The 27,384-nt window shown below is 35.2% G+C and overlaps 1 protein-coding gene across 8 annotated transcripts in view; it reads left to right on the forward strand.

Moving 5' to 3' along the window:
• The window catches only part of MTF2 (metal response element binding transcription factor 2), a 58,011-nt gene that overhangs the window by 8,827 nt on the left and 21,800 nt on the right, over positions 1-27,384 (forward strand). For 2 of the 8 annotated variants that reach the window (XM_079149951.1, XM_079149953.1), the window contains exons 2-7: positions 21,657-21,673; positions 21,754-21,855; positions 21,969-22,050; positions 25,043-25,138; positions 25,482-25,582; positions 25,937-26,085. In XM_079149951.1, coding sequence (XP_079006077.1) covers positions 25,063-25,138; positions 25,482-25,582; positions 25,937-26,085 — 326 coding nt within the window. In that variant the 5' untranslated portion in view covers positions 21,657-21,673; positions 21,754-21,855; positions 21,969-22,050; positions 25,043-25,062. Of the gene's footprint in view, positions 1-21,656; positions 21,856-21,968; positions 22,055-23,355; positions 23,563-25,042; positions 25,139-25,481; positions 25,583-25,936; positions 26,086-27,384 lie in introns of all 8 variants that reach the window. The other 6 variants (XM_079149949.1, XM_079149950.1, XM_079149954.1 and 3 more) reach the window with 5 other exon arrangements.

Raw genomic sequence — 27,384 nt, forward strand, 5'->3', positions numbered from 1 at the left:
TAGCTCAGTTGGTGGAGTGCTTGCCTTGCAAGCACAAGGCCCTGGGTTCTATCCCCAGCACTGCAAAAACAAAACAAAACAAAACAAAACAAAACAAATAACTCTTGGCTGTCCATCTTAAAGTACTGTACTTTGGTGTATATTATGAAGAATTTTCTTTTTTTAAAAAATTTTTTTAGATGTTGATAGACCTTTAATCATTTATTTATATGTGGTGCTGAGAATTGAACCCTGAGCCTCACACATGCTAGGCAAGCGCTCTACCACTGAGCCACAACCCCAGCCCTGAAGAATTTTCTTTATTCAACAAATGTATGTTGACTTTATATGGAATATAGTCTCAGGTGCTAGAGATATGTTGTTGAACAAGATACATTTTCACTGCCCTTTTGAAGTATGCAATATGATTGAGAGGAGTAGGGAAGAGTGGGAGGAGACGCATGGGCATATATATACATAAAGTAATCACACAGCACCTTCTATGACGTATTTTTGCTAAAACTGTTTAAATTTGACTTTAATTATGATAAAACAATAAGATGGATCCAGAATGTGGAGTATACTACCACAATAGCCGACTACAAGACTATCAAGTGTTGGGGGAAAATAAAAACCAAAATTTGGATTCTGGATTTCAAAAAACTATAAAGCTATAAAAGATGTTTTTGTGTTAAATTGAAGAATGTGAATGAACTGTATATTGGACAATAATATTGAATTAACATTGTTTGCTGGATATGATCGTAGTCTTGGCTGTATAGGAGAAAGCTCATTGTTTTAAGAGCTTTTAAATGCTGGTATTATAGGGGAAGTGCAACTTTCAAATGGATTAGTAAAAAAAAAAAATGTGTTGAAAGGGAGAAGGGAAGAAAAATGTGAAAAAAAAAAAAAAATTTTTTTTTTTTTTTTTTGAAAGTACCAGGTATTGAACCAGGGTCTTATACATGCCAGATAAGCATTCTACTGAGGTACATTCACAACCCTTTATAAAATTTTAATTTATTTATTTACTTACTTATTTACTTAGGGTACTGGGAATTGAACTCAGGGTTACTCAACCACTGAGCCATATCCCCAGCCCTATTTTGTATTTTTATTTAGAGACAGGGTCTGGATGAGTTACTTAGTGCCTCGCTTTTGCTGAGGCTGACTTTGAACTCCTGATCCTCCTGCCTCAGCCTCCCCAGCTGCTGGGATTACAGGTATGTGCCAAGGGCCTAGCTAAAATTTTATTTTCATTAAAATTTTTTTTATAGTTGTAGATGGATAGAATACCTTTATTTTGTTAATTTTTATGTGGTGCTAAGGAATGAACCTGTGCCTCGCATGTGTTAGGCAAGCACTACAACCCCAGCCCTAAAATTTTATTTTGAGACAAGATCCCACTAACTCGTGTAGGGCTGGCTTCAAACTCGAAGACCTGCCTCAGCCTCCTGCGTACCTGGGATTACAGGCCTGCCCTATCATTCCTAGGCAAAGAAAAAGGCGGCAGGGTGGGAGGGTGGGGCAGGTTATTAATTTTTAAATATAAGTGAAAGGTATACTGGTGATTATTATATTCTTTATTTGTATCTGTCAGTTTTTAAGATAATTGGGAAAAAATACAGGATATAAACTTTTGAAAACAGTTCTCTGACAATATTGTAGAGTATACCTAGTTTTATAGCAATTATTTAGGAGAATCAGTTGTGGAGGAGAGGAGAGTAATTTTGGTAGGAGGTATAATATGTATAAATGTCTTGGTGGGAAAGATTTTGGATTTTTTTTTTTTTTTTTACTTCTTTTTTTCTTATGAGATAGGCTCTCAATGTGTTGCCCAAGTAGGCTTTGAACTCCTGGGCTCGGATAATCCTCTTGCTTCTGTTATCTTGAGTAGCTGAGATTATAGGTGCATCCTACTATGCCTGGCTAGATCTTGATTTTTGAAGACTTGATAGGAGGCCAGTAAGGCTGGATCTAGAGATGAAAAGACATTTTTTGGGAGGATAAAAGTAAATATGCAGTATTTGATTTGTAGCATTTTTAGCCTGATATCTTAATGTCCCATTAGTGTGATGTTTGAAAAAGTATTTATAAAATTCTTATGTATTTATATGTATGAGACTCTTGAAAGCAGAGCTTTGAAAAGGAGTATTAGTGACCCAGTACAGTGTGATGCAGGCATGTAATCCCAGCAACTCAGAAGGCTGAGACAGGAGGATAGCCAGTTTGAGGCCAGCCTCAACAGTTTCGTGAAACCCTCAGCTACTGAGTGATATTCTGTCTCAAAAACAAAACAAAAAACCAAAAGGGGGCTGGGAATATATAGCTCAGTGGTAAAATATCCTGGGTTCAATCATCATTACCCCCACCCCTACCCCGACCCAAATGCTAGAGACACTTGTTCTTCACCATTTTATTATTGTCAAAATCAAAGACAGTAAGCTATTGTTCCAGGAAATTAAACAGCCAAGTCGAACCATCTCTAGAAATGCATGATTTTGTCACTAGTGGATGACTTCAGTTAGGCCTGTAAAATCTTGTGACTGAATATACTGTGGGCAGGAGACTTGCTAGTGATAACAAATGACCTGGTTTCCTTCTAGTTGATTCTGAATATGTTCTTGCCCTCCCCTCTCTATTTTGTGACCTTATCATAATTGGAATCCAGTTCATACTTTTCATTGGAATATTTTTTTTTTTTTAAACTCTTAGTGACTTGAAGCAAGTGTATCTCAGTTCCATTATTTCTTCTTGGTTTTAGGGCTATAGTCTGCAGGATTATAGTGAAAATTCTGTACTTTCATTTATTTTAATCTTGCTTGAATTATTAGTGGAGTCTTATTTGTGTAAGTGTAAAATAACTTTACAATTCTAGACTTGAATATAAGTGTGTGCACAGTTTCATTTATCTGTGGTTTTTTGTATATTAATTGACCAGATAGGTTTTGGTGTTTTAAGTCTGTAATTAACCATTCTCTGTTAGTCATTGTACTGTAGGTAGTCATCTCAAAACTAATGTTATCAAAGATTTGCAAACTAAAATTACTAGCCAGAGTTCAAGTGTCATTGTGGAGCCTCTCTCTTTTCCATTTGTACAAATAGTTTTAGATGGTTGTAGATATTGTGATGAAAGGTTGTCTTATTTTTTAAAAAATCTGATCTATTCTTGAAATTTCTTTGCTATTTTGCAAACACTTGACATGTTACATTAACAGTGTTACTTAGTGTTTTGAAAGTTATGATCTGTATTTTTATAGTTTTTAAAATCTTTCGTGATCACAAAATTTATTAGGTTTCAAAAACCTCAACATATAAACATGTCTATAAAAACTGGTCTTTTATCCTTAAATCTAAGATAGCTAAAAATATTTTCTGTAATTTCGCTGAAGAGTAGAAAAGCTACACTCATTGAAAGTGTAAACAACTCTGTCATTGCCTCTCCTGTTAGGTGGCTAAGCTATTTTTATTTCTAAAGGGCTCGGGCTCCACCTGTGGTAAGGGTGGAGAAATTTCAATCCAGTGAGGTAAAATTAAGTACAATGTTAGGATTTTTTGCTTTAAGTTTTTTTAATTGACAATGATTGTGTGGATAAATACGGCTTTGATCAGTTAAGAGATATTTAAAATACCTACCTTTTGACATCATGAAGTTTTAGAGTTCATTGATAGGCAACGTATTTCCTCTCAATTGTAATTTAAAGTGCATATTCCATTTGTTTACATGAAGCTGTTTGGTTGTCAATTTCTGGAAAATTGTTTTATTCTGCTTTTAGTATATATTTTACACATAAGATTCAGACTTAACCATCATTGTATGAAAGTAAGAAGACTTGTGAGAATATATGAAAACTCTTGGTTAGGTTGTTTTTCTTGTTTCAACAAATTCTCCATTTTTGTAACCAATATGAATGCTTCAATATTTTTCCCCACACTCCCAAACCTTCTATGATCTTCTTGAGGAGCTAAGATTTTAGAATAAGCTAAACTCAGCAAGTCATGTTTTTTTTTCAGATATTCCTATACTTGACTTTCATGAACCATTTTATCTCTTTGACAGGGTTGGAATAGTGCACTGACAGGGTTGCTAACTTTTTATTTTGGATAGTAAGAATGTTTTAAAAATTGCCACTGATCACCATCTTTTCATAAAAAGATACTTTAGCTTACATTTAAGAATATAAGAAGAATATGCTCTCAGGCTGGGTGTGGTGACTCTTGCCTGTAATCCCAGCTACTTGGCAGACTGACACAGGAGGATTCCAAGTTCAAAGCCAACCTTAGCAACTTATCAAGGTCCTGTCTCAAAATATAAAATAAAAAGGGTTGGGGATGTGGTTCAGTGGTTAATTGCCCTTGGGTTCAGTCCCTGGTACCAAAATAAATAAATAAACATACATATTAATAATATGCTCTCAAAATACAGAATAATGTTATAAGGTAGTTGACTTGTAACTTAAGTAAATACTCAATATGTTTTCCTCCTTTTTCATTGCTGAAGATTGATTCTAGTTTATGGATTTGAATTGAGAACCAGTGCCTAACACAATAGTTTTTTGAGCTGTTTCAGGGGAAAGGAATTAAAAGTTCCTGTGGTTTAATATTGTTATGGGGCACAACTTAAGAACAGACCGATCACCACTGAGAAGTCCAAATTTGAGAGTCTTTAGTAAGCTGGCCAGCTGACTGTCTCACACAATGCCCCCAAAAATGACTGTTAGGAGAACAACCCCAACCATAGGGTTGTAGGAGTTCTTATACCAAAAATCACATCAATCATAAGTGTCTGTTGCTATGATTTGAAATTATAAACTAACATCATGAGATCATCAACAGAAGGGGAAGTGGGTCAAAATGACCCTTACGTAGGTACAAACTAAAGAATGGTTACTAACATCCACACAATCACCTTTCACATGGTACATTGTTTAGGAGTAGGAATCAAAAGAGAGCAATTTTTCATTACATAAGAACTGTCATTTTGTATTGCTAAACATGTCATGCTAAGGAACCTATGATGGGCATAGAGGTGGGATGCTCTCATGGGAGAAGCTAAGCAATTGTTGATGAGGCGGGGTGTTCCCATGGGAGAAACTTATCTCCTATATAACCTGGAGTCTCCCAGCAAAATGAAATCTGTCCAGTCATTTCCCCTATAGTTTGGCCTATAACATTCCCACGGAGCCAGATCTGTCAGCCCATCACAATATTAAGGAAAAATTAGGAAGTGTGTTGTCATATTGGCTTCAAGGAAGTCCTGTGAAAAGAAGCCTTTCTGATTATTTGGTTATTGGAGCCCTTTTTTCACATGTCAACTATTAACATTCTGAAGAACTGGTATTCCAGAGATTGCCTTTTGTGAAACACTGCTGTGGATGTTAATGTAACCAAGGGTTTGTCTCACTGGTATTATCATTTTGTATTTTTTAAGTTTTTAATATTTATCAAAATACTACTTGGTAAAAGTTTAAAATGTCAGGGAGTTGTAAAATTTAAAGTGAAAAGAGGTAATTTCTTGCCTGTTCTTCCACTTTTTCTTGCTCCTTAGAGACAACTATGTTTATTTATTTACTTATTTATTTAGGTACTGAGAATTGAGCCCAGGGTACTTTACCACTGAGGTACATCCTGAGCCCTTTTTTATATTTTTATTTTGAGACAGTGGCTTGCTAAGTTGCTGAGGCAGACCTCAAACTTGTGATTCTTCCAAGTTGCTGGCATTACAAGTGTATACCACGGTGCCCAGTGAGAATGACTACTTTTAAGCCTTAGCTATTTCTTTCATATTTCTAAGTAAATAGCACTGCATCTTCTTCTACCCTCTAGCCCCCAGGACCGGGAATTGAACCCAGGGACCCTCTGCCAATGAGTTACATCCCACCCCTTTTCATTTTTTTATTTTGAGACAATATCTCTCTAGTTGCCTAGGCTGATCTGGAACTTGCAGTCCTTGTAAGCGAAATCACTGCAACTAGATTCATCAATTTTGGCCATGTCCTTATACTGTTAAATGAGGAATTTCTTTCAGCCCCTCCCTCGGTTATTTCAGTATGGTTTTATAAAAAATTTCAAACTTTTCATTTGTGACTATATAAAAATTGTTTACATTTGAACCCCATAGAATAGAAATAGTTGTGAGAATTAGATGAATTAATACATGCAAAGAATTTAGAAAAGTGCCAAACATTTGTTAGCTGCTTTTAGTTGTTTCTAGAATGACATTTCTTTCTTAATACAACTGGGTTTAAAAACTACTTTATTAAAAAGTTTTTGCAGTTTCTTTCTTTCTTTTTCTTCCTTCCTTCCCTCCCTCCCCTCCCTCCCTCCCTCCCTCCTTCCCTCCCTCCCTCCCTTCCTTCCTTCCTTCCTTCCTTCCTTCCTTCCCTCCCTCCCTCCCTCCCTCCCTTCCTTCCTTCCGTGTATTGAGCCCAGGGCCTTGTGCATGCAAGGCAAGCACTTTACTAACTGAGCTATATCCCCGGTCTGCCTAGTTTACTTTAAATACAGGAATCTTCACACATCTTAACTGTTTTGTAAAGTGTCTCATAGTGTGCATTTCCACAATGTCGTCTGTCATACATATACTTTTTCACTTCCATTTATTTTTTCTCAGAGATAACCTCGTAGAGTTCTGCTCTCATTTGAATTTGTGTCTATGTAAACTCATGTACCTAATTTGTCTTGGGGCTTGCCTTTATAGTCATTCTTTTTGCCTTTCTACTCTGTTGAATCTCTTGTATTCAGTGTCTGCCTTTTGTTTACTCTCTTCTATCAAGCTCATAGAAAGGTGATGAATCTGAAAATATTTTAATTTTACCCTCACTCTTGATTGATAATTCAGTTGGTTTTAAAGCTGATTTTCACTTAGTGTGTATGTATTTCTGGCGCTGGCAATGGAACCCATGGGTGTTTTATCATTGAACTACATCCCCAACCCTTTTTATTTTAAGATGTTTCAGTAGGTTGTTGAGGCTGACCTTGAAACTTGAAATCCTTCTGCCTCAGCCTCTGGAGTTGTGGAATTGCCTGTGTGCCCCACAATACCTTGCTTAGCATTAATTTTTCACTCAGATTTTTAAAAAAAAACTTAAGATTTTTTTTTTTTTTAGTTGTAGATGGGCACAATACCTTTAATTTTATTTTTATTCATTTATTTTTATGTGGTGCTGAGAGTCAAATCCAGTGCCTTACAAATGCTAGGCAAGTGCTCTATCACTGATCTATAACTCCAGCCCCTTCACGGATTTTTAAGTGAATAGTTCTACTGGCTTTTTGCTGCTGCTGCTGCTGCTGCTGCTGCTTTTCTTTAGCCCCTATACCAGGGATTGAACTTAGGGGCATTTTACCACTGAGCCACATCCCCAGCCCTTTTTTGTATTTTATTTAGAGACAGGGTTCTGATGAGTTGCTTAGAGCCTTGCTATCTTGCTGAGACTGACTTTGAACTCGCAATCCTCCTGCCTCAGCCTCCCAAGCCACTGGGAATATAGGCGTGTGCCTCTGTGCCTGGCGGCTTCTAGCTTCTAATGTTGCTGTGATGATAGTGTTCTTCTTAGTTCTTTGAGTTGACACCTTTCTAAACATAGGTTTTTTTTTTTTTTTTTTTTTTTTTTTTTTTTTTGGTACTGGGAATTGAACCCAGGGACATTTGGCCGTTGAACCACATCCTCAATCCTTTTTTGTATTTATTTAGAGACAGGTTCTTGCTGAGTTGATTAGTGCCTCAGCTTCCCAAGTCTCTGCGATTACAGGTGTGTGCTACTTCATCTGGCTAAACATAGTATCTTTATTCTTGATTTTCTTGGCATAGGTCTTTTTAATTCAAATTGATAGCCTTCTCAATTTGGTGACTCCTTTCCTTCAATTCTGGAATGTTTTTAAATTTTTTCTTTGATAATTTTCTCCCCACCATTTTTCTGTCTTCACATATCGGAATTTTTAGATTGATTCTTTGATTTTCTTATTCTCTTTCCTTTATCTTTTATCTTAATTTTATTTTGACTATAATTTTGTATCGTAGAACTCCTTATTTTTTTAATTTCATGGAGTCAATGTTTTCTCAGGTCTCTTAGGAGGTTAACTATAGTGTTTGTTTTTTTTTTTTTTAATACCTTCTTAATGTCAGCACAAGTAGATTGCATAGAATAAATTTATAGGTTAATAAGCTATTACAAAGGGAACACTTTTATAACCATGCCATAGTTAAGAACTAGAACATTGCCAGACAAACCAGAAGCCCAAATTCCAGCCCTTCCATCACCCAAAGGTAATCACCATCCTGTTTATGTCATTACTGTTTTTTTAAAGTCTAATTGTGCAGGTGTGCTTCTTAAGGGTTATATTTTAATTTGCTAATTTTAAAATGTTTTTAAGTTTTTTTCAATTACAGGTTCCACCCTACATCTTGCTCTCTTTCTCTGTGCAGTTTATTTGTGAAAGAATTCAGGATCATTTAAAAAGTGTATTTTCAAACTTTTAAATTAATTTTTATTGATGTTTAATCTTATAGCATTATAGCCAAAGAAAATACACTGTATGATTTTATAGCTTGAAATTGTTCACACTTGCTTTATATATTATTATGTGGTCAGGTTTTTTTATAAGTATTTTTTCTAATGGACTTCCTTTTTTGGATGAAGCTTTGATGATTTAATTTATTACTACCTTCCTCCTGATTTCCCCCATCCCATCCTCTCAGTTCTCAAGTTAAAAACCTGGGAGTTATATTCTGAATTTCTCATGTGCTTTTAGTACCTAATTATTGGTAGCTGTTCATTCCATTCTAAAGTTATTTCTTGTTATATATAGAGCACAGCAGCACTGTGATTATTCTTAAAAACTTGGAAAATGTGAAATATATAAGTAGGTTTATTCCATGATTTACTATTGGGGGATTTTTTTTTTTTTCCCCTTTTCCAACTTCTTCATGGCCCTAATACAGATTTTTCCCTTTCTTATTCATAGATTATTGCAGATTTGGGTCCCCATGTTGCCTCTTTTTTGTATAACATTTGCCTATGCTTTCATTCAATATTGAGAACCTGTTATGAGCTAGGCACAAAGGATATGTAAAAATAAATAAAACAGAAAAAGCAAGGTTTCTTTATTTCTTTATTCCTTCCTACAGGGGATTGAATCCAGAGGTGCTTTACTGGTGAACTACATGCACAGTCTTTTAAATTTTTTTTTTTTAATTTTGTGAAGGCCTTGCTGAATTGTTAAGGCTGGTATTTGAACCTGAATCCTCCTTCAAGTAGCTGGGAATACAGGTATATATGTCACTGCACCCAGCTGTAAGGTCCCTACTTTTAAAATTGTGCTTTTCATTTGTTCAGTGTTAGCTTTGCCATTTTCTCACTGTTAAAATGTAAGCTGTAATTATACTGAAATGTTTTGATCTTACAAAATTGTTGTCAGTGACTTTGTACCTTTGCATATATTCTCTTGGTTTATGAAGTCCTCTCTGAAGTTCATCTTTGAAACTATTACTTCACTGTCTTAAAAAAAATGCTAAAAACTGAGTGTTTGATGACACTGCCTCTTGCTCCTGGATAGATTAGATAGTATTTCTTTTTGTGTCTGTTCATTTTAGGAATCATATTGCACATCATTTCTTTGGTGCATATGTATTTCTTTGGTCTGTATTTTCTTGATTTATGTACTGTATCTTTCCCGTATTTGTTTTTCTTAACGTCCAGCATGGTATACTTGATTCATAAGAGGGACTCAAAAATGTTTCATGGGTTTTTTTTTTTTTTTTAACTTTAATTGTATTCTTAATATAAAATAGTTTGGGGAACCTATTTTGTTGGTAAAAATGTTCTAGTTACTTAAAATATATTCTGAAATACCAGTTTTCACAAAAACTGTCAGCAACTTAGACATATATATATGGTTATTTATGACATGGTTTCATTTTTGCATTTTTCCATATTGTGGCATTTGAAGTTTTCATCCTAAGTGTCGTCGTCCCACCTGTTTTAGTCAGTTTCTTCGACACTGTGACCAAAAGACCTAACAAAGACAACATTGAGGAGGAAACATTTATTTTGGTTCATAGTTTCAGAGGTTTAGGTCCTGGTTGGCTGACTCCCTGACTTTGGGCCAGAAGTGAGGCAGAACATCATGGCAGAAGGGCATGGCAACCAGGAAACAGAGCTCCACTAACCAAGGACAAAATATAACCCCCAAAAAGGCACACCCTCAGTGGCCTACTACCTTCATCTACACTTTAGCTACCTATAGTTACCACTCAGGTAATCCATTAATTAATCCACTAATTAGATTTAAAAAGCTCTCATAATCTGAACATTTCACCTGTGAGCCTTTTTCCATTATCTCACACTTGAGCTTTTTTGGGACACCTCATATCTAAACCATAACACAACTGATCACCCTAATGCAGAAGTTCACATTTCAAAGATGCACATTCGTGTAATCTCAGTGTTAAATGTCAGTGGGCAACTAAGGATCACTAAATAGTTGAGGAAAGCCTGCAGCATGAAAGGAGAACTCGAGATAAAGAGTAAAAAAAAAAATCTAAAGAAATAGGTAATGGAAGGGGTTTATCAAGAGCTGAACAGTATGTTTGAAAGATGTCCTTACACTTGATATATCCTTAATAAAACTTCGAGCCACATCCTTAATGAAATTTTAAGCCATCAGGGATAAAGGAAGATCTTAAAACTGAGGGTAGGAAGAGATAACCTAACCAGTGAGTAAAAGGAGTAGAATCAGGTGTTGTTTCAATATGCTGTGTATAATAAAAACATCATCAAACTTCTGAGGGAAAATTATTCAACATAAAATTCTATGCACGGGAAACTATCAGTCAGTTGTTAATAATTTATTTTGTTCTTTGTTGTTATTTTGAAACAGGTCTCACTATGTTGTCTAGACTGTCCTTGAACTCCTGGGCTCAAGCCATCCTCCTACTTCTCCTGCAGGTTCCATGCCTTTATAAGTCATTTGTGAGAGAAAGATTGAGATATTTTTAGATACATGAAAGCTTGGAAAATTCACATGCACACTTCCTTGTATTGCATGGCACTGTTGAAGCAAAAGAATAATCAAAGCAGAGTGATTAGGAGAACTTCAAAGATGATAAGGACGAGGCCTAGAGGATAATCATTCTGATTGGTACAGGAAAATGAAGAGCTCTAAAAGCAAGAGTTACCTATGGGAAAGAAAAAGTTTTGAAATTATCCTTTTTTTCGGCAGGCATGTGGGTGCCAGGGATTGAACTTGGGTACTCAACCACTGAGCCACATCCCCAGGCCTATTTTGTATTTTTATTTAGAGACAGAGTCTCACTGAGCTGCTCAGGGCCTCACCATTGTTGAGATTGACTTTGAACTCTCGATCCTCCTGTGTCAGCCTCCTGAGCTGCTGGGATTACAGGCATGTGCCACCACACTTGGCCATCTACAACTATAAATTTTTTTTTTTTTTATTTATCATTTATGAGACAAAGTCTTAGTTGCCTAGGCTGGCCTCAGATTTGGGGTCTTCCCACCTCAACCTGCTGAATCATTGGGATTATGGTTATGCCACCACCATGACTGGCTCTTACCCTTTATTTTCAAACATTAGACTCTCAGTAGTTTTTAGAGATTATTTTAGACAGAGTAAATGAACTATTCAGGGTCACATAACTAATTCAGATAGTCTTCTAGTATACTGAGGAAGAAAACTGGGGAATGGGTTGAGAAGAATTCATCCCAGGCACATTCTTTTTAAATTATTCAACTGATTTCCAAGTTTTTGAGTCTAAGTCTTATTTACTGTAGGAGCAGTAGGACAAGAAGGAAATAGTGGCTTAAACCCTTGGTCTTCATTTGCTCTCAAGGGAGGAAACATCTTTGTTCAGACAATCACTTCTGAGATGGATATCATTATCAGTGTTGCCGTACTAGTGTTTTATTTAGCTTTTCAACTGCAGTGACTTAAAGACCTGACAAAAACAATTACAGGAAGCAAAGTTTATTTGGTTTCAGAGGTCTCAATCAATAGACGGCCAGCTCCATTCCTCCTGGCTCAATGTGAGGCAGAACAACATGGTGGAAGAGGGTGGCAGAGGGAAGCGGCTCACATGATGATCAGATAGCAGAGAGAATCCCTTCTCCAGATCCAAAATATATACCCCAAGGCACACCCCCAATGCCTACATCCTCCAGCCACACCCTGTTTGCCTTTAATTACCACTCAGTTAATACTGATTAGGGGATTAATGCACCATTTGGGTTAAGGCTCTCATAACCCATCATTTCACATCTGAATGTTCTTGCATTGTCTCACACATTAGTTTCTGGGGAACACCTAATATCTTAAACCATAACAATTTGTGACTATTTTCTCCCACTCTGTGCATGTTAAAATATAAAACATAAAACCATCTGTACAGTCTGTTTACTGAATACATTCAGAATATTTACCATTTCTACAATTCTTTACCATCACCCATCTCTACAACTCTCTTCATCTTGTAAAACTGAAACTCTGTAACCTTTAAGCAATAACTCCCTGTAGCCCCACTCTCCTCAGTCCCCAACAAACACCATTCTTTTTGTCTCCATGTATTTTGACTACTTTAAATTATCCTATTTGTCTTTTTGTGACTGGCTTATTTAGTAGAATGTCCTTAAAGTTCATTCATACTGTAGCTTATGTTAGAATTTCCTTCCTTTTTGAGGCTGAATGTTCCATTATTTGTTGATACCATGTTTTGCCTATCCATTCCTATGCTGAGAGACACTTGGGTTACTTCCACCTTTTAGCTATTGTGAATAATGTTCTAGTGAACATGGGCATACATATATCTCTTCAAGATTCTGCCTTTAGCTGGGCGAAGTGATGTACACCTGTAATCCAAGCTACTGACAAGGCAGAGGCAGGAGGATCTCAAGTTTGAGGCCAGCTTGGGCAACTTACCAAAATACCATATAAATAAATAAATTGGAGGTGCAGGAGGCTGGGGATGTAGCTCAATGGCAGAGCACTCCTGGGTTCTTTCAGTTTTATACCCAGAAATAGAATTGCTGGATCATGTGATAATTCTATTTTTAATTTTTTGGAGGAACTCCTGTTGTCTTCCACAGTGACTGTGCTATTTTACATTTTTAACCAATGGTGCGCAGCATTCATTTTTTTTTTCGCATTCTTGCATTTATTTATTTATTTTTTAAATAGCCATCTTCATGGTTGTGAAATGCTATTTCATTGAAATTTTGATTCCCTAATGATTAGTGACATTGAACATCTTTTCATGTGCCTCCTGACTATTTACCTGTCTTTGGGGAAATTTTTATTCAAGCCTGTTGACCATTTTTTAATCAAGATTTGTTTCTGTTGAATGCTGGGAGCTCTGTATTTCTGGATATTTTATTGTCAATAATGATTTTTGTTGCACTAAATTCAGTTTGTCCTATTTTTTCTTTTGTTGTTTATCTCTCTGGTGTCACATGATTTCTTGAAATGTGACCTGATCCCTCCTACTCTGTCACCTGTATTGTTTGTTATAAGAGTTAATGACTAGAGTCAAATCATGGCAGTATTGGAAAAAGTATTAGTGTACTGTATTCCCAAATCTGTGGTCAGAATATGTCCAGTTTTCCTGGTTCCCAGTTGGATTCCCACTCTTATTTACCAATCATGTAAAATACCCATTTGAATATCTTTAAAGTATATACTTTTGCATGTGTCCTTTTAAAGTGCATGCTTCGGGGTTGGGGATATAGCTCAGTTGGTAAAGTGCTTGCCTCACATGCACAAGAACACCCTGGATTCAATCCCCAGCATCACAAAAAAATAAAATAAAATGCATGCTATTTATTCATGTTCTTAGTTTTCATTAATGGTACTGTCCTATACGTTTTGTTCTGCTTCTGTTCCATCACATCCTCCCCTCCATATTGGGGATTGAACTCAGGAGCACTTAAACCATTGAACTATAACCCCAGCCATTTTTATTTTGAGACAGGGTCTCACTAAGTTGCCAAGGCTCGCCTTGAACTTGGTATTCTTCTGCCTCAGCCTCTCTAGTAGCTGGGATTACAGGCGTACACCACTGCTGCTTTTGTTTTTGTTTTTGTTTTCTTTTTCTTTTTCTCTTATTGTTATTTCTTTTCTTGGGAATTGAAGCCCAGGCCCTCTACCACTGAGCTGTACCCATGGTCCCTAATCCTGTTTTCATCAAGGTATTTGCAAGATTTTTTTTTTTTTTTTTTTAAGGAGATTTTAAAAATGTTTTTTTCTTTTTCTTTTTTTCTTTCTTTTTTTTTTTTTTTTGCGGTGCTGGGGATTGAACCCAGGGCCTTGTGCTTGCAAGGCAAGCACCCTGCCAACTGAGCTATCTCCCCAGCCCTAAAAATGTTATAAAAAATTTTTATGTGGTGTTGAGAACCCAGTGCTTCACACATGCTAGACAAGTGCTCTGCCACTGGGCTACAACCCCAGCCCTGCAAGATCTTTTCTTGATATTTAATTTTATGCTCCACCCTCAAAATCATAGCATGCTACATTTTCTTATTAGATTTCAGGGTTTAAATTTTACTTTCGTCTTTAATTCATTTGCAGTTCACCTTTTTGTATATTAGATGTACACTTTTTTTCTCTTAAATGAATTAAATTTACAGAATATACTATTTACATATATTTACTAAATAATACCTTTTTGTACTGATTTTTTTTTTTTTTTTTTTTTTTTTTTGGTATTCTCTTTACAATTTATCAATTTCCTATATATAAAACAGTTTGTTTTTATTCTGTTGCTTTTTGGGGAGGGGAATTGAACCCAGGGCCTTGCACATACTAGGCAAGCACTCTACCACTGTATTGGTTTTAATGTCTTTTTGTATTTGTATTGGTTTTAATGTCTTTTTCTTACCAGTTTAGGACAGTTTTTCTCTGAAATATGTCAGGTTTCTGGTTGGTCTAGTCTTCTCTTTGTTCTTCTTTTAAAAATTGGCTTACCTATAATATGAACGTTTAGGTTTTTTTGTTTTGTTTTATGTGGAGCTGGGGATTGAATGAACCCAGGGCCTTGTGCATGCAAGGCAAGCACTCTACCAACTGAGCTACATCCTTAGCCCAACCTTTAGGTTTTTATATTAATTTTATAATGTGTTTGACCTCAAAAATCCTGCCAGAATTTAATTTTTTTTATTCCCTCCCCCCGTTTTTGGTGAGTGTTGAAAATTTTTTTTGGTTGTTGTAGATGGACTGTGGGCCTTTATTTGTTTATTTTTATGTAGCATTAAGGATCAAACCCAGTGTCTCACATGTGCTAGGCAAGTGCTCTTCTGCCACTGAGCTCCAGCTCTAGCCCATGAGTGTTGGAATTTTAATTAGAATTGTATTGAACCTATATAACAAAGAATATCTACCAAATACAGTGAAATTTAGCATGCATAAGTTCCATTTGGGAGAAGCTGCCGTTTGAGGAAGGATTCTAGACATTAATAACATCCTATACAAGGAAGATACGAGCTGGAAGCATTAGATTGATATTGGGAGTAGCAGGAAGCATAACTCAACTGCAGGGGTAAGGAGAAACAGGATATAAGGAAAATGCATGTGGGCTAGCTCTTTCATTTGTTTCAGTTTTCTTTTTAAATTTTCTGTGCTCTAAGCTCTTTTTAAAAATTATAGATAACTTGAATTTGAAATGAGGTGAGGTGAAGGATATAGTTTTGTGACTATTGACAACAGTCAGCTTAGCACCCAAAAGGGGTATTGGTCTCCCAGTCAAAAAGTTTATTTATCATGGCACTTTGCTGTGTGTGAACTGGGAAAAGTACTTGCAATATGTATAATGAAGGGTTATTCATAATACGTAAAATGCTCTTAAATTATGAAAAAATTTTGGTTAAAAATTGGGCAAAAAGGGGCTGGGGTTGTGACTTAGTGGTAGAGCGCTTGCCTGGTGTGTATGGGGCTCTGGGTTTGATTTTCAGCACCACATAAAAATAAATGAATAAAATAAAGGTCCATCAACATCTAAAAAATATATTTTAAAAAATTTGGGCAAAGAAAATCAACGGAAGATTCTAGAAGTCATACAAGTTGTTAAAAACATCAAAAAAATGCTTTGCTAATAATAGGAATTTTGTGTATGTGTGTGTGTGTGTGTGTGTGTGTTGCCCAGAAGCAAAAGAATACTGTTATGAAAGTGTGTACCATTAAGTACTACTCTGATAGTGTCAGTGAGAATGGTAATTGGTACCTTTTAGAATAATTTGACAATATCTGTGACATTAGATAATGCACATATAAGAATGAGAAAAATGGGTGTTTTACTGAGAAATTTTGACCATGAGATAATTCAAACTCAGTAATAAGTACTTGATTGTTAATCATGCGTTTTTTGTACGCTTTTTAATGTTTGTAATAGTCTATAAAGAGGAAAATTGTATGTGTTATTTGATAGTGATTATTCTTTATGAATTTATTTTATGTGCTAGTTGGAAATGTAAAAGAATCAGTTCTTTATTGTTGCTTTTAATAGTAAAACACTGGAAACATAATTGTTCCTCATTTGAGTAACGGTTAGAAAGTAGTTTAGCAGCCAGGGAAAAGTTTTGTTCTGCCTTCATTTTGTATTTATCAGGTGGAAGTTAACATTGCTTAAGATACATTGTTTTGTGAGAAAAGTTCCAGAACTGTATGTATGTTTGTGTACATATATATGTATGTGTGTGTTATATATATATAGTTCTTTTTGTTAAAACTATTCTTGTGAATTACATCTGTGTGGTGCACACATAAGAAAATTCAGGAGATTAATAGTTTCTGCAGTAGGATGAAGTACCATAGGAAAGTTTCACTTTATTTATTCCTTTATTTAGCTGTCAGCATGTTTACCTTTGTAATTAGAAAGTTTTAAAATTAGAAAATTAGTTGACTCCTAATAAAGGTCATATGCTAGAAAGGAGGGGAGTTTCACCCGTAGAACCTGTACAAAGGTGTTTATCCTGGTTGTGTCTGAGCTGTGGATCATTACCCTTTTCTTAACTTTGTTTTCCATAAGATTTCTTTGGGCAGAGAAATTTTAAAGGAAGATAATGCTTTTGCAAATTACTTAATTTATATATTTATATTTATTTTTGGTACCAGAGATTGAACCCCAGGGGCACTTAGTCACTGAGCCACATTCCCAGTCCTTTTTATGTTTTGAGACAGTCTCACTAAATTGATCAGGGCCTCATTAAGTTACTGAGGCTGACTTTGAACTCTCTATCCTCCTGCCTCACCCTCCTGATTCACCAGGATTATAGGCATGTACCACTGCAGCCAAATGATTTATTTATTAATGCAGTTTTATGTGATGTATGTTCTTTATGTTTATTTGAGTAAAAGGTCAGTGTGTTATTTGCCTTAAATTTGAATTCAAGAAGTCTGTTCTTAGAGTAAAACATTTTGTTTGTGCCTGTAGTCATTGACAGAAAAAAACTCCTTAGAGGTTTTCTTGCCTTGAACTTTATAAATTCCACATAATGCCATAGAGCATTGAGGATACAACGGTGAATAAGAGGAATAAAGACATCCCTTGTTTTTGGTGGAGATTGGGACGATAGTTGCCATGGGTTGAAGACTAAGAGGGATAGACTATAGAATTGGAGACAGTGTGTATAACTTTTCCCCAGAGGTGTGGCTGTGAATGGAAGAAAAGAAGTATGAAAAAGTGGTGGGAAGAGAGCACAAGTAATCAGAATTTTAGTTTTTCCCCCATTTCTCCCAGATTCTTGCATGTTGTGAAGCATAGTTGAATGCCATAGATGAAGGTTCCAGTAGGGGGATTTATTGATTACTGGTTTGTTATTCTGTAACCTTTGTCAAATTATTTAGTCCATCTTAGAGTTGGAGTTTTCTCATGTGAAATGGAATGTGTAAAATCTTTATCTCCAAAAATTCTCCATAGCATTTCTCTGAATATTAAATAACCTCATGTATAACCTCTGGCATAGTAAGTGGCTCATGATTGGAGTTTAAAAAATAGTTTTGTGGGACTGAAGTTGTGATTTGCTTAGCATGTGTGAGGCACTGGGTTTGATTCTCAGCACTGCATGTATGTAAATAAATAAAAGTCTATTGACAACTAAAATTTAAAAAAAAATGTTTTATGAATGAATATGCAAAATGCTTAATGTAGGGTGGTGCACATAGTAATCTTAATAATTTTCCCAGAGGTTTGGCTGTCAGTGGGAATAAAAATAAGGTTGTAGGAAGAAGTATAAGGTATCAAGTGTAACTTTATTAGGTTAGTTCTCGTTCCTCACAATACACCAGAATATTAAGAAAAGCAGGACTGGTGCTGGGGTTGTGGCTCAGTGGTAGAGCATTTGCCTAGCACGTGTGGGGCGCTTGGGTTTGATCCCCAGCACCATATGAAACTAAATAAACGACATAAAGATATTGTGTCCATCTGCAACTAAAAATACTTAAAAAAAAAAAAAAGAAAAAGAAAAAGAAAAAAGAAAAGCAGGACAGAAGCCCTAAGCAATGAAAAAATTAAAAAGATTTGATGTTTTATCATTTAAGGACAATTGCTGTGCCGTGGGAATCGGACAGTGTAGAGTAAGGCAGATGCAGACCTTGCCATCAAGAAAAAGGGAGGGGGCTGGGATTGTAGCTCATGCTTGCCTGGCATGTGCTATGCATAGGGTTTGATTCTCAGCACCATATATAAATAAGTAAAATAAAGGTCCATTGACAACTAAAAAATATTTTCAAAAGGAGTAATTTGTTGAAACAATAGTGGAGCATATGAAATTGTCTGGAAATGTTTGCAATTTTGATTGTTTTATACATTTTCCACTCCAGAATTAGAAGATTCTAGATCATAACATATTAGACTCCCTGGCATTGTACTGAGGTCATTTTTTGCCTATCTTTATGTTGTTCAGACTTTGGTTAGTTACTTAAGGGGTACAAAATCCCTCCAGTAATCATCAGATGTATAACTTTGTAAGAATTGTTTTGCTAATGTGGTTATTTTCACACTGTTGTTTAAAGGTATAAAATTGTGTCTAAAGGTTCTCAGCCTGACCTTGAGCAGTCCAGCTGATAGAATTCACTGTTATTCATCTTCCATTTTTACTTCTACTTTCTAGTACTCATCCTGTCAGACATTTAAATCCCTCGTATTTCTAAAGTGTTCCTTTCTCACAGATGGCTATAATAATAACATATGGCAATATATAATTTCTTTATTTAGAACAATGGTTCTTAAAAATTTGACTCACGGAACCTTTCAGAGGACCGCAAGATCAAATAATACTTAGATTTTTCTTTGAGATGGGAGTCTCACTGTGTTGCTCAGGTTTGTATTAAACTATTGGGCTCTAGCCATCCTCCCACTTTAACCTCCCACGAGCTGTAACTATAGCACACCTGACTTTTTTGCCTTCCCTACTGTGTTGACATGTGTACAGAAGAATGCTCACAGTTAGATAAAACTGCTTTGTACCTTAGTATGAATCAAGGCAGTGACATCACACTTTGCTAGTATTCTTTGTTGTTTTGTGCTAACAGTAAAAAATATAAAGTAAACATACACATATATACTCACAAAACTTTACTTATGAACATTTTTGGTGAAACAGTAAAAATTATCTTTAACTATGGACTTTGAATTTAGGTTTTTAATATTATTATGAAATAGGAAGTATGCATAAGGTATTTCTGCCTTCGAGTTGCCAGCTTAAAGGGTAGCTATTTCTTAGAACATTATTTTTAATTGAAACAGTGAGTGACTTACGGATATAGCAGATACTTTTTTTTTTTTTGCAGTGCTGGGGATTGAACCCAGGAACCCAGGGCCTTTGCAATCTACCAACTGAGCTATATCCTCAGGCCCGCGGATACTTTATTGATGTGACAGACTTCATTTTATATTTATCCTTGTATTTACCTGTTTTGAATTTCTTCATTCCTGTGTGTTCAAGTGACTATCTTATGACACTTCCTTAATATAGTTTTGCCCCACCTGCCTCCTTTGTGCTGTTCTTGTCAAATATAACACATTTCTTTATGTTTTAGGCCTAACAATTGGGGTATATACTTAATATTTTGTATACTTGGCTTTGGAGGAAATACGCATTCATTCTTTTATAATTATTTAATTACTTTTACCAATGCTGTTGGTTGATGTGTGTGTACATTTGAATTTCTTTTGGTTTATTTACTTTAAACCTGAAGACCTTCCTTGGTGTTTCTTGTAAGGTGACTCTGCTAATAATAGGTACAGTTCTTGTTTATCTGGAAGTGTCTATGCCAGTTTTAAAGGACAGTGTTGCTAGATGTAAGATTCTGGGTTGATAGTTTCTTTTAGCACTTTATGTCAGCCTATTGCCTTTAATTTCTGATGAGCGGTCTCCTATTAAACTTATTGGGATTCCTTTGTACATGCTGCTTTCAAGATTTTCTTTTTGTCTTTCAGCATTTTTACTTTGGTGAGATTGAATGTAGAATATCTTTGCACTTATTGTACTTGGAGTTTGTTGAGTTTCTTGGATGTGTAGATTAATTTTTTCAGCAACTTATAGAAGGTATTAGTTATTATTTCTTTGAATGTCTTTAAAATGTATTTTTTCAAACTAAAACTGTCTCATTTGAACATCAACTCCCTTCTCCTCCCAGCCACTAGCTACCACCATTCTACTTTCTATGAATTTGTCTACTCTATGTACCTTATATAAGTGCCTTATATAGTAGTTGTCCTTTTTGTCTTGCTTATTTCACATAACATAATGTCTTCAAAGTTCTTTGTTGTAGCAGTGTCAGGATTCACAAGAATTTATGAAATTTTTGGTTCTAAAATTAGTTATTCTTAATTTTTAGGTAATGAAACTCTTTTTCCTTCCTCACTTGTTTTATTTTTACTAAACTTTTATGCTGTTGATTTTAGGATTATTGTCTGTGTAGTTTTACATGTCATTGTATGTTTAATTAGTGAAACCTTAAATTGGAACAGTGAAACCAAACACTGTTACTTTTAAGAAAATTGATGGGGGTATGCTTTGGTGTTTATGGAATGACTATTACACAGGTTACAATTTTGCAGTGTATCATTTTGAGGTCGCTTAAAAAGAAGTAAAAGTTCTTAATAATATACTTTGCATTTGAATGTGATTTTGTGAGTTTGTTTTAAACTCCCAGTCTGCATATTTAAAGGGTTGTGATAAACAGGTCAAAATAAAAAGGGCTAAATTCAATAGTGATTTGCTGTAAGGAAGTCATGACTGCCGTTCCAGTGAGTGTGAATAACCTGATCTACCTGCCCAAAGTTAATGTGTCTTTATTGGGTGGTGTAATTAACAATTATGGTTTAATTCACTTTTGTTCTTTATTAAAACCCAGTCATGAGATTCAAGGCTTTCTTTTCTTGTAACTGTGACCTGCCTGCCTCCACTAAAGCTGTTCTTTTAATGACACCTGCCCAGATATGTTATATTGGAGTGGTTGCTGAATTTGGCCTCACTTTAGGTGTATAGTGAATGAATATTGAGAATTGCTGTTGCTTTGTTTTAAACTTAACTTGGAGAGTATTTGTGATTCGAGGTCCTTGTATTTCCTTCAATTTAAGTTTTTAACAAACCAATTTTTTGATTGACATTTATCATTGGTATAAGCTGTATATATAAGTAAGTCATATCTTTGGTCTTTTATTCCCTAAACAGAGACTCTACAGGGGCAGGTAATTCACTGGTCCACAAGCGGTCTCCTTTACGTCGAAACCAAAAGACCCCAACATCCTTGACCAAGCTGTCTTTACAGGATGGACATAAAGCCAAAAAGCCAGCATGTAAATTTGAAGAGGGTCAGGATGTCCTAGCTAGATGGTCAGATGGCTTGTTTTATCTTGGAACTATCAAAAAGGCAAGTTATCTTAATAGAAGGCATTTTGTTGTTTTTGCAGTGAATTTTTAATAATCTTAAACTTCATGTTGATTATTTTAAGAAATTACCACAAACATTCTTCTGTATTGCAGATAAACATTTTGAAACAGAGCTGCTTCATCATATTTGAAGACAGTTCTAAATCCTGGGTTCTCTGGAAGGACATTCAAACAGGCAGGTGCTACTATTTCTTTTGAACATGATTTATTCTAAAATTTGATTTTCTTAAACTTGACATTTTCTATTGAATATATTGTTTTATGCTAATTCACACATTTGAGCAGAGTTTTAAAAAGTACCCTATATACAGCATTATTCCCTTTTCTTACTTTGTAAATAAAGATGGGCTTCTCCATAGTGGGACTGAAACATGTTATATTGCTTCCTGTTTCTTCTATTTGCTGTGTCTCTTTCAGCTTTTTTGTCTTTTGGAAGTTTTTTCAGGTTTATTATAGGTCTGTCTTTTTGTTCCTTCCTTTTCTCCTTTCCTTTAAAAGGGGTCAGAAAAGAAGAAAACCAGGTGTACAGAGGTAGAAAATTGTGAAAGTGAGGAATCCTGTCTAATAAGAACCCCACGTAGTATATCACATTAGTGATCTGTGGTTGATCTATCTTTACTGGTTCCTTATACTACCTCTAGAATTACAAAGGGTTGCTCCTTGACCGTGTAACTTCTTTTCTGCACTTAAACTCATTACTATACAATGCAAGTAAAAAGTAAATCTGAAAATCATATGGCAGATCAGTGGGAAATAGTTTTAGTAGTTTTCTTCCTTGTAAGAAACCTACACGTTATTTATTAATATGTATTTGTGTATATATATATGTATATAATAATGTGTATGTATTTTACACATATAATAATACATTAATTTTATCTAGCAATATACTTTTTAAAAATTTACATAAATAAGGAAAAATGTGATCCTGTCAGCAAAGAAATGTGTGCCATAAGAGGGAGATATATGTGATGTTGACTATTACATAAGTTCAGAAAGGGTTTTTTAAAAAGAATTTTTGTTTCTGTGAAATGATATACTCCTGCAGTGCTGGTGGAAGTATAAATTTCTATATTGGTGATCACTTTAACAGTTGCATTAAATAAATAGAAATTTTATGCTCTGATCCGTCCAAGACCCACTTCTAACCAGTTTATTCATAAGAAATAATTTAGAAGAAAAAAGCTAGATGAAAAGTGTTCACTGTAGCTTATTTTAAGTAACAAAATATTTGGTATTTCTAAAATGAAAAGACCAAGACTACAGTAGTCAGCTGGATTTTGTAGTAGAGGAGATAGTATAAGGGCACTAAGCAATATGGGAAGATTCTCGTACACTTGATGGTAAAAAACATGTACTTGAACTTCATAAGTAAAGGTATTCCCAGGTTCCTCAGCAATGTTTTCTGAGGTGAATGTATATTGTTTATTGGATCAGCACCCCTTTTACTGAAGACCTGCCTTCCCTCTCACTCTTATAGTGGGAATCAACTCAGGCACCTACTCCAGGCAGGGGCTATCATTCCCTTTCCAGGGAGTTGCAGATTTGGGCTGAGAGGTCCCAGGCTGTCTGATTACTTTCCTGACTGGAGCCATAATCCCAGGAGCTATGGGAGGCCAGGTCCTACCAAGCATACCAAGTAAACAGAGTTGAGGAGAGACGACAGGAGACCAAAACAAACAAACAAGTAAGCAAAAATACAAAAAAACAGACAAAACAATAATTGCTAACCTATATGGCCAACAGTAGAAGTGTAATGAAATAAATTTGGTTCTTTCCACTAGATGCTATATAATGAAGTTATTAAAAGTTACAATTTTGAAAACTGGCTATGTGAAAATGCTTTTGATAGAAGAAATATTACATAGTATTGGTGAAAGGAAGTACCTTGTGGTGGAGAGAATAGGGATTCTGTCACATCTGAGTTGGATCCTAGCCTTGATACTTTATAATTGAGGGTCTTTTGGCTGTTTTATCTGTCTGAGCCTCACTTTTTCTCTAGGAGTAAGGTATTTATCTAATAAGTTAATTGTAGAATTAAATAAAACGTGAAGAATCTACACAATACTTGACCTGTAGCATAAAATTATAAATATTGTTTATGAATAAAGTGTGCGCATTATTATTTTGAATATATTGAAGTCACGAAGAAAATATTGGAAATGATAATATGTTGGCATGATAAAATAGTATAAATTTTTTGATTTTTTTTTTTTTTTTTTTTTTTAAAGAATAAAAATGCTTATGGAAAAAGTGATTTCTGGGCTGGGGTTGTGACTCAGTGGTAGTGCATATGCCTAGCACTTGTGAAGCACTGGGTTCAATCCTTAGCACTGCATGAAAATAAATAAAGATATTAAATTTTTTTTTAAAGTGATTTCTTATTTAGATAAGAAGTATAGTTAATAGCTGAGCACATTGGTGCACATCTGTAATCCCAGTGATTCAGGAGGCTGAGGCAGGAGGATAGCAAGTTCAGCCTTGGCAATTTAGCAAGGCCTTAAGCAGCTTAATGAAATGCTGTCTCAAAATTAAAGACTGGGGATGTAGCCCAATGGTAAAGTGCCCCTAGGTTTCATCCCCAGTACCAGAAAATAAATAAATAAATACACAAACACTAATGATAACTGGAACTCCCGACCTCCTTTTACAGTGGGATCCTGTTAGTGTACATTATTGTACAGTATAGTTCCAGATTTCAGAGATGAAATAATTGATGTCCAGTCTTTTTCATAAATGAGTAAATCAAAAGAAGTATTCTGAATCCAGAGAGAAAGGAGATTATTTACATATTTTCCTTGTCTTTTTCCTTTAGTCTCATGATATTAGTGATGTAGGATGAATGAATGCATGCTCTTGGTTAGTACCTTAAACCTCCCTCACCCCCTGGTCCTACCCCCAGGAGTGGGAATATCAGAAATGAGTAATTGGGATGCTGCCTGAGAATAACATAAATTGAGCCCTCTGCCAAAAAGCAGATTAAAGTATAAATGTACACAAGCATCTAAAGTTAAAGGCGGAAAGAACACAGAGAAAATAGAGAAAGCATTTTGAGAGATAGCATTTTATCAAACACTGCCCATATGGGCTATCCACTGAGTCATAAAAGTAGTTTTATGTGGGATTCTTTGTGACCCTCTTTTTAATGTATGTTTTAAATATTTCAGGAGCCACTGGAAGTGGGGAAATGGTCTGTACAATATGTCAAGAAGAGTATTCAGAAGCTCCTAATGAAATGGTTATATGTGATAAATGTGGCCAAGGTAAATATTGATTTCTTTTAATCTTGTTCTTGTTTTTTTTTTTTTTTTTTGTGGTGCTGGGGATTGAACCCAGGGTCCTGTGCTTCCCGGGCAAGCACTCTACCAACCGAGCTATATCCCCAGCCCTTCTTTTAATCTTGTGGGAAAATTTTGTTATATACTGAACACTTGTGTTGAAGATGAATGAAAAATACATTTGTAATTTGAAGCTATTATCTTAAGTTGATTTCTCAATTGTAAATATTTTAATATAGGAAACAATACAAAAATGCCTTCTTGAAATTGTGTTTTGCATTATTTATTAATAAAATAGAATTTGCTTTATGCTCTTTTTGATATTAAGGGTATCATCAGTTGTGTCATACACCTCATATTGATTCCAGTGTGATTGATTCAGATGAAAAATGGCTCTGTCGACAGTGTGTTTTTGCAACAACAACAAAGGTATCTTTTAAGTGTCTTGGGCTAAAGCCCTAACTGGTATTTTTAAAGCACTCTCAATGTAATAATTATTTACATCAAAAGTTTATTTGAATGGTATGAGCAGTTGTTTGCTAGAAAAAATCCATGTTTATTGTTTAAGGATTCTTAGGTGATTTTCAGTTATTCTCTTTCATGACAATGATATGGGAATTGGCAATAATTTGAAAGAAGAAAATAGAGATTGTTAATCAGTTTGTGATATGTTAGAAATTTAGAAAAAATTTTTAGAAGCCTCAGGCATTTTTAAATTATAGAACTGTGTTTAAAATTTTAACCTTTACTCTTTCAAATGATTTTTTTCCCTCTAATATATAGAGGGGTGGTGCACTTAAAAAAGGACCAAATGCCAAAGCATTGCAAGTCATGAAGCAGACATTACCCTATAGTGTGGCAGACCTTGAATGGGATGCAGGTCATAAAACCAATGTCCAGCAGTGTTACTGCTATTGTGGAGGCCCTGGAGAGTAAGTAATACAGTTTCTTAATCCTCTTTAAGTAATTTTTATTTGCTTACATTGTCCTCTTTTTCTTACTGATTGGTGGTATAAGAGTGATAGTAAATTCCAAATGGTTCAAAGTATCACTAAAGAAAACTTGGGGGCTGGGGAGATAGCCCAGTTGGCAGAGTGCTAAAGGCCCTGGGTTCAATCCCCAGTGCCGCAAAAAAAAAAAAAAAAAAAAAGAAAACTAGGACTGGGCTCTGTGGTGCACACCTATAATCCAAACGGCTCAGGAGGCTGAGGCAGGAGGATGGAGTTCAGAGTCAGCCTTAGCAAGTTAGCCAGGCCCTAAGCAACCTAGTGAGACCCTGTTTCTAAATAAAATACAAAATAGAGCTGGAGCTGTGGCTCAGTGGCCAAAAGCCCCTGAGTTCAATTCCCGGTATTAAAAAAAAGAAGAAGAAGAAGAAGAAAACTAGGTGAAGAAAATTCACCATTATTTCACCCAAAAAATTCTCATCTAGATTTTACTCATATTGATGTATTTGAAAAATCTTACTATAATACTTTTCTGGCATTTTAAAATGAATAGTACGTATGCATATATCTTATAAAAGGGAAAACATTCACTGCAGGGGTCCACTGTTAGGTCTGAAGTTTATGTAGTTTTATTGGATTTCACATTTGATATGATCGACTATTTTGAAGCTGTTACATTTAATACTACTATTTGAGAGCATGAGAGACAGATTTTGGTTAAACTGCAGAATCAAGATAGATTGATTAGAGGTTATATCTTATAATTCTTTCCTAAATATTTCATTTCTTATGAATACAAGATCATTTGCCAGAAGAAAATACCAAGTAGTTTTAACTGAAAAAATATCTCATCCAGGTACTAGAGAGCTATAATGGGAACCATATCTCTAAATGATACTTGATAACCAGAATATTGGTAACCAGGATATTTAAAGTTTAATAGGCTATTTGAATTTTAGTAGTAAGAATTTGTGTACACCCTCAAGTGTTTGCATACTTGTATTTTATTTTGTATTGTATTTGTGTTTTATTTTGTTTCTTAAGACTCTCAGATGCGGGCTGGGGATATAGCTCAGTTGGTAGCACGAGGCCTTGCAAGCACAAGGCCCTGGGTTCAATCCCCAGTACCGAGAAAAAAAAAAAAAAAAAGACTCCCAGATGCTTTGATAGCTACAGTTGATTGTTATCTAGATTATAAAAGGAAATCAGTTGAAGTCGACCATTCTAGTTAAATTATATATATCCATAATTAGAGGTTATAATTTCTTTAGTTTTCATTATTAA

The sequence above is a fragment of the Sciurus vulgaris genome, assembly GCF_902686455.1.
Source record: "Sciurus vulgaris genome assembly, chromosome: 1".
Classification (NCBI taxonomy): domain Eukaryota; kingdom Metazoa; phylum Chordata; class Mammalia; order Rodentia; family Sciuridae; genus Sciurus; species Sciurus vulgaris.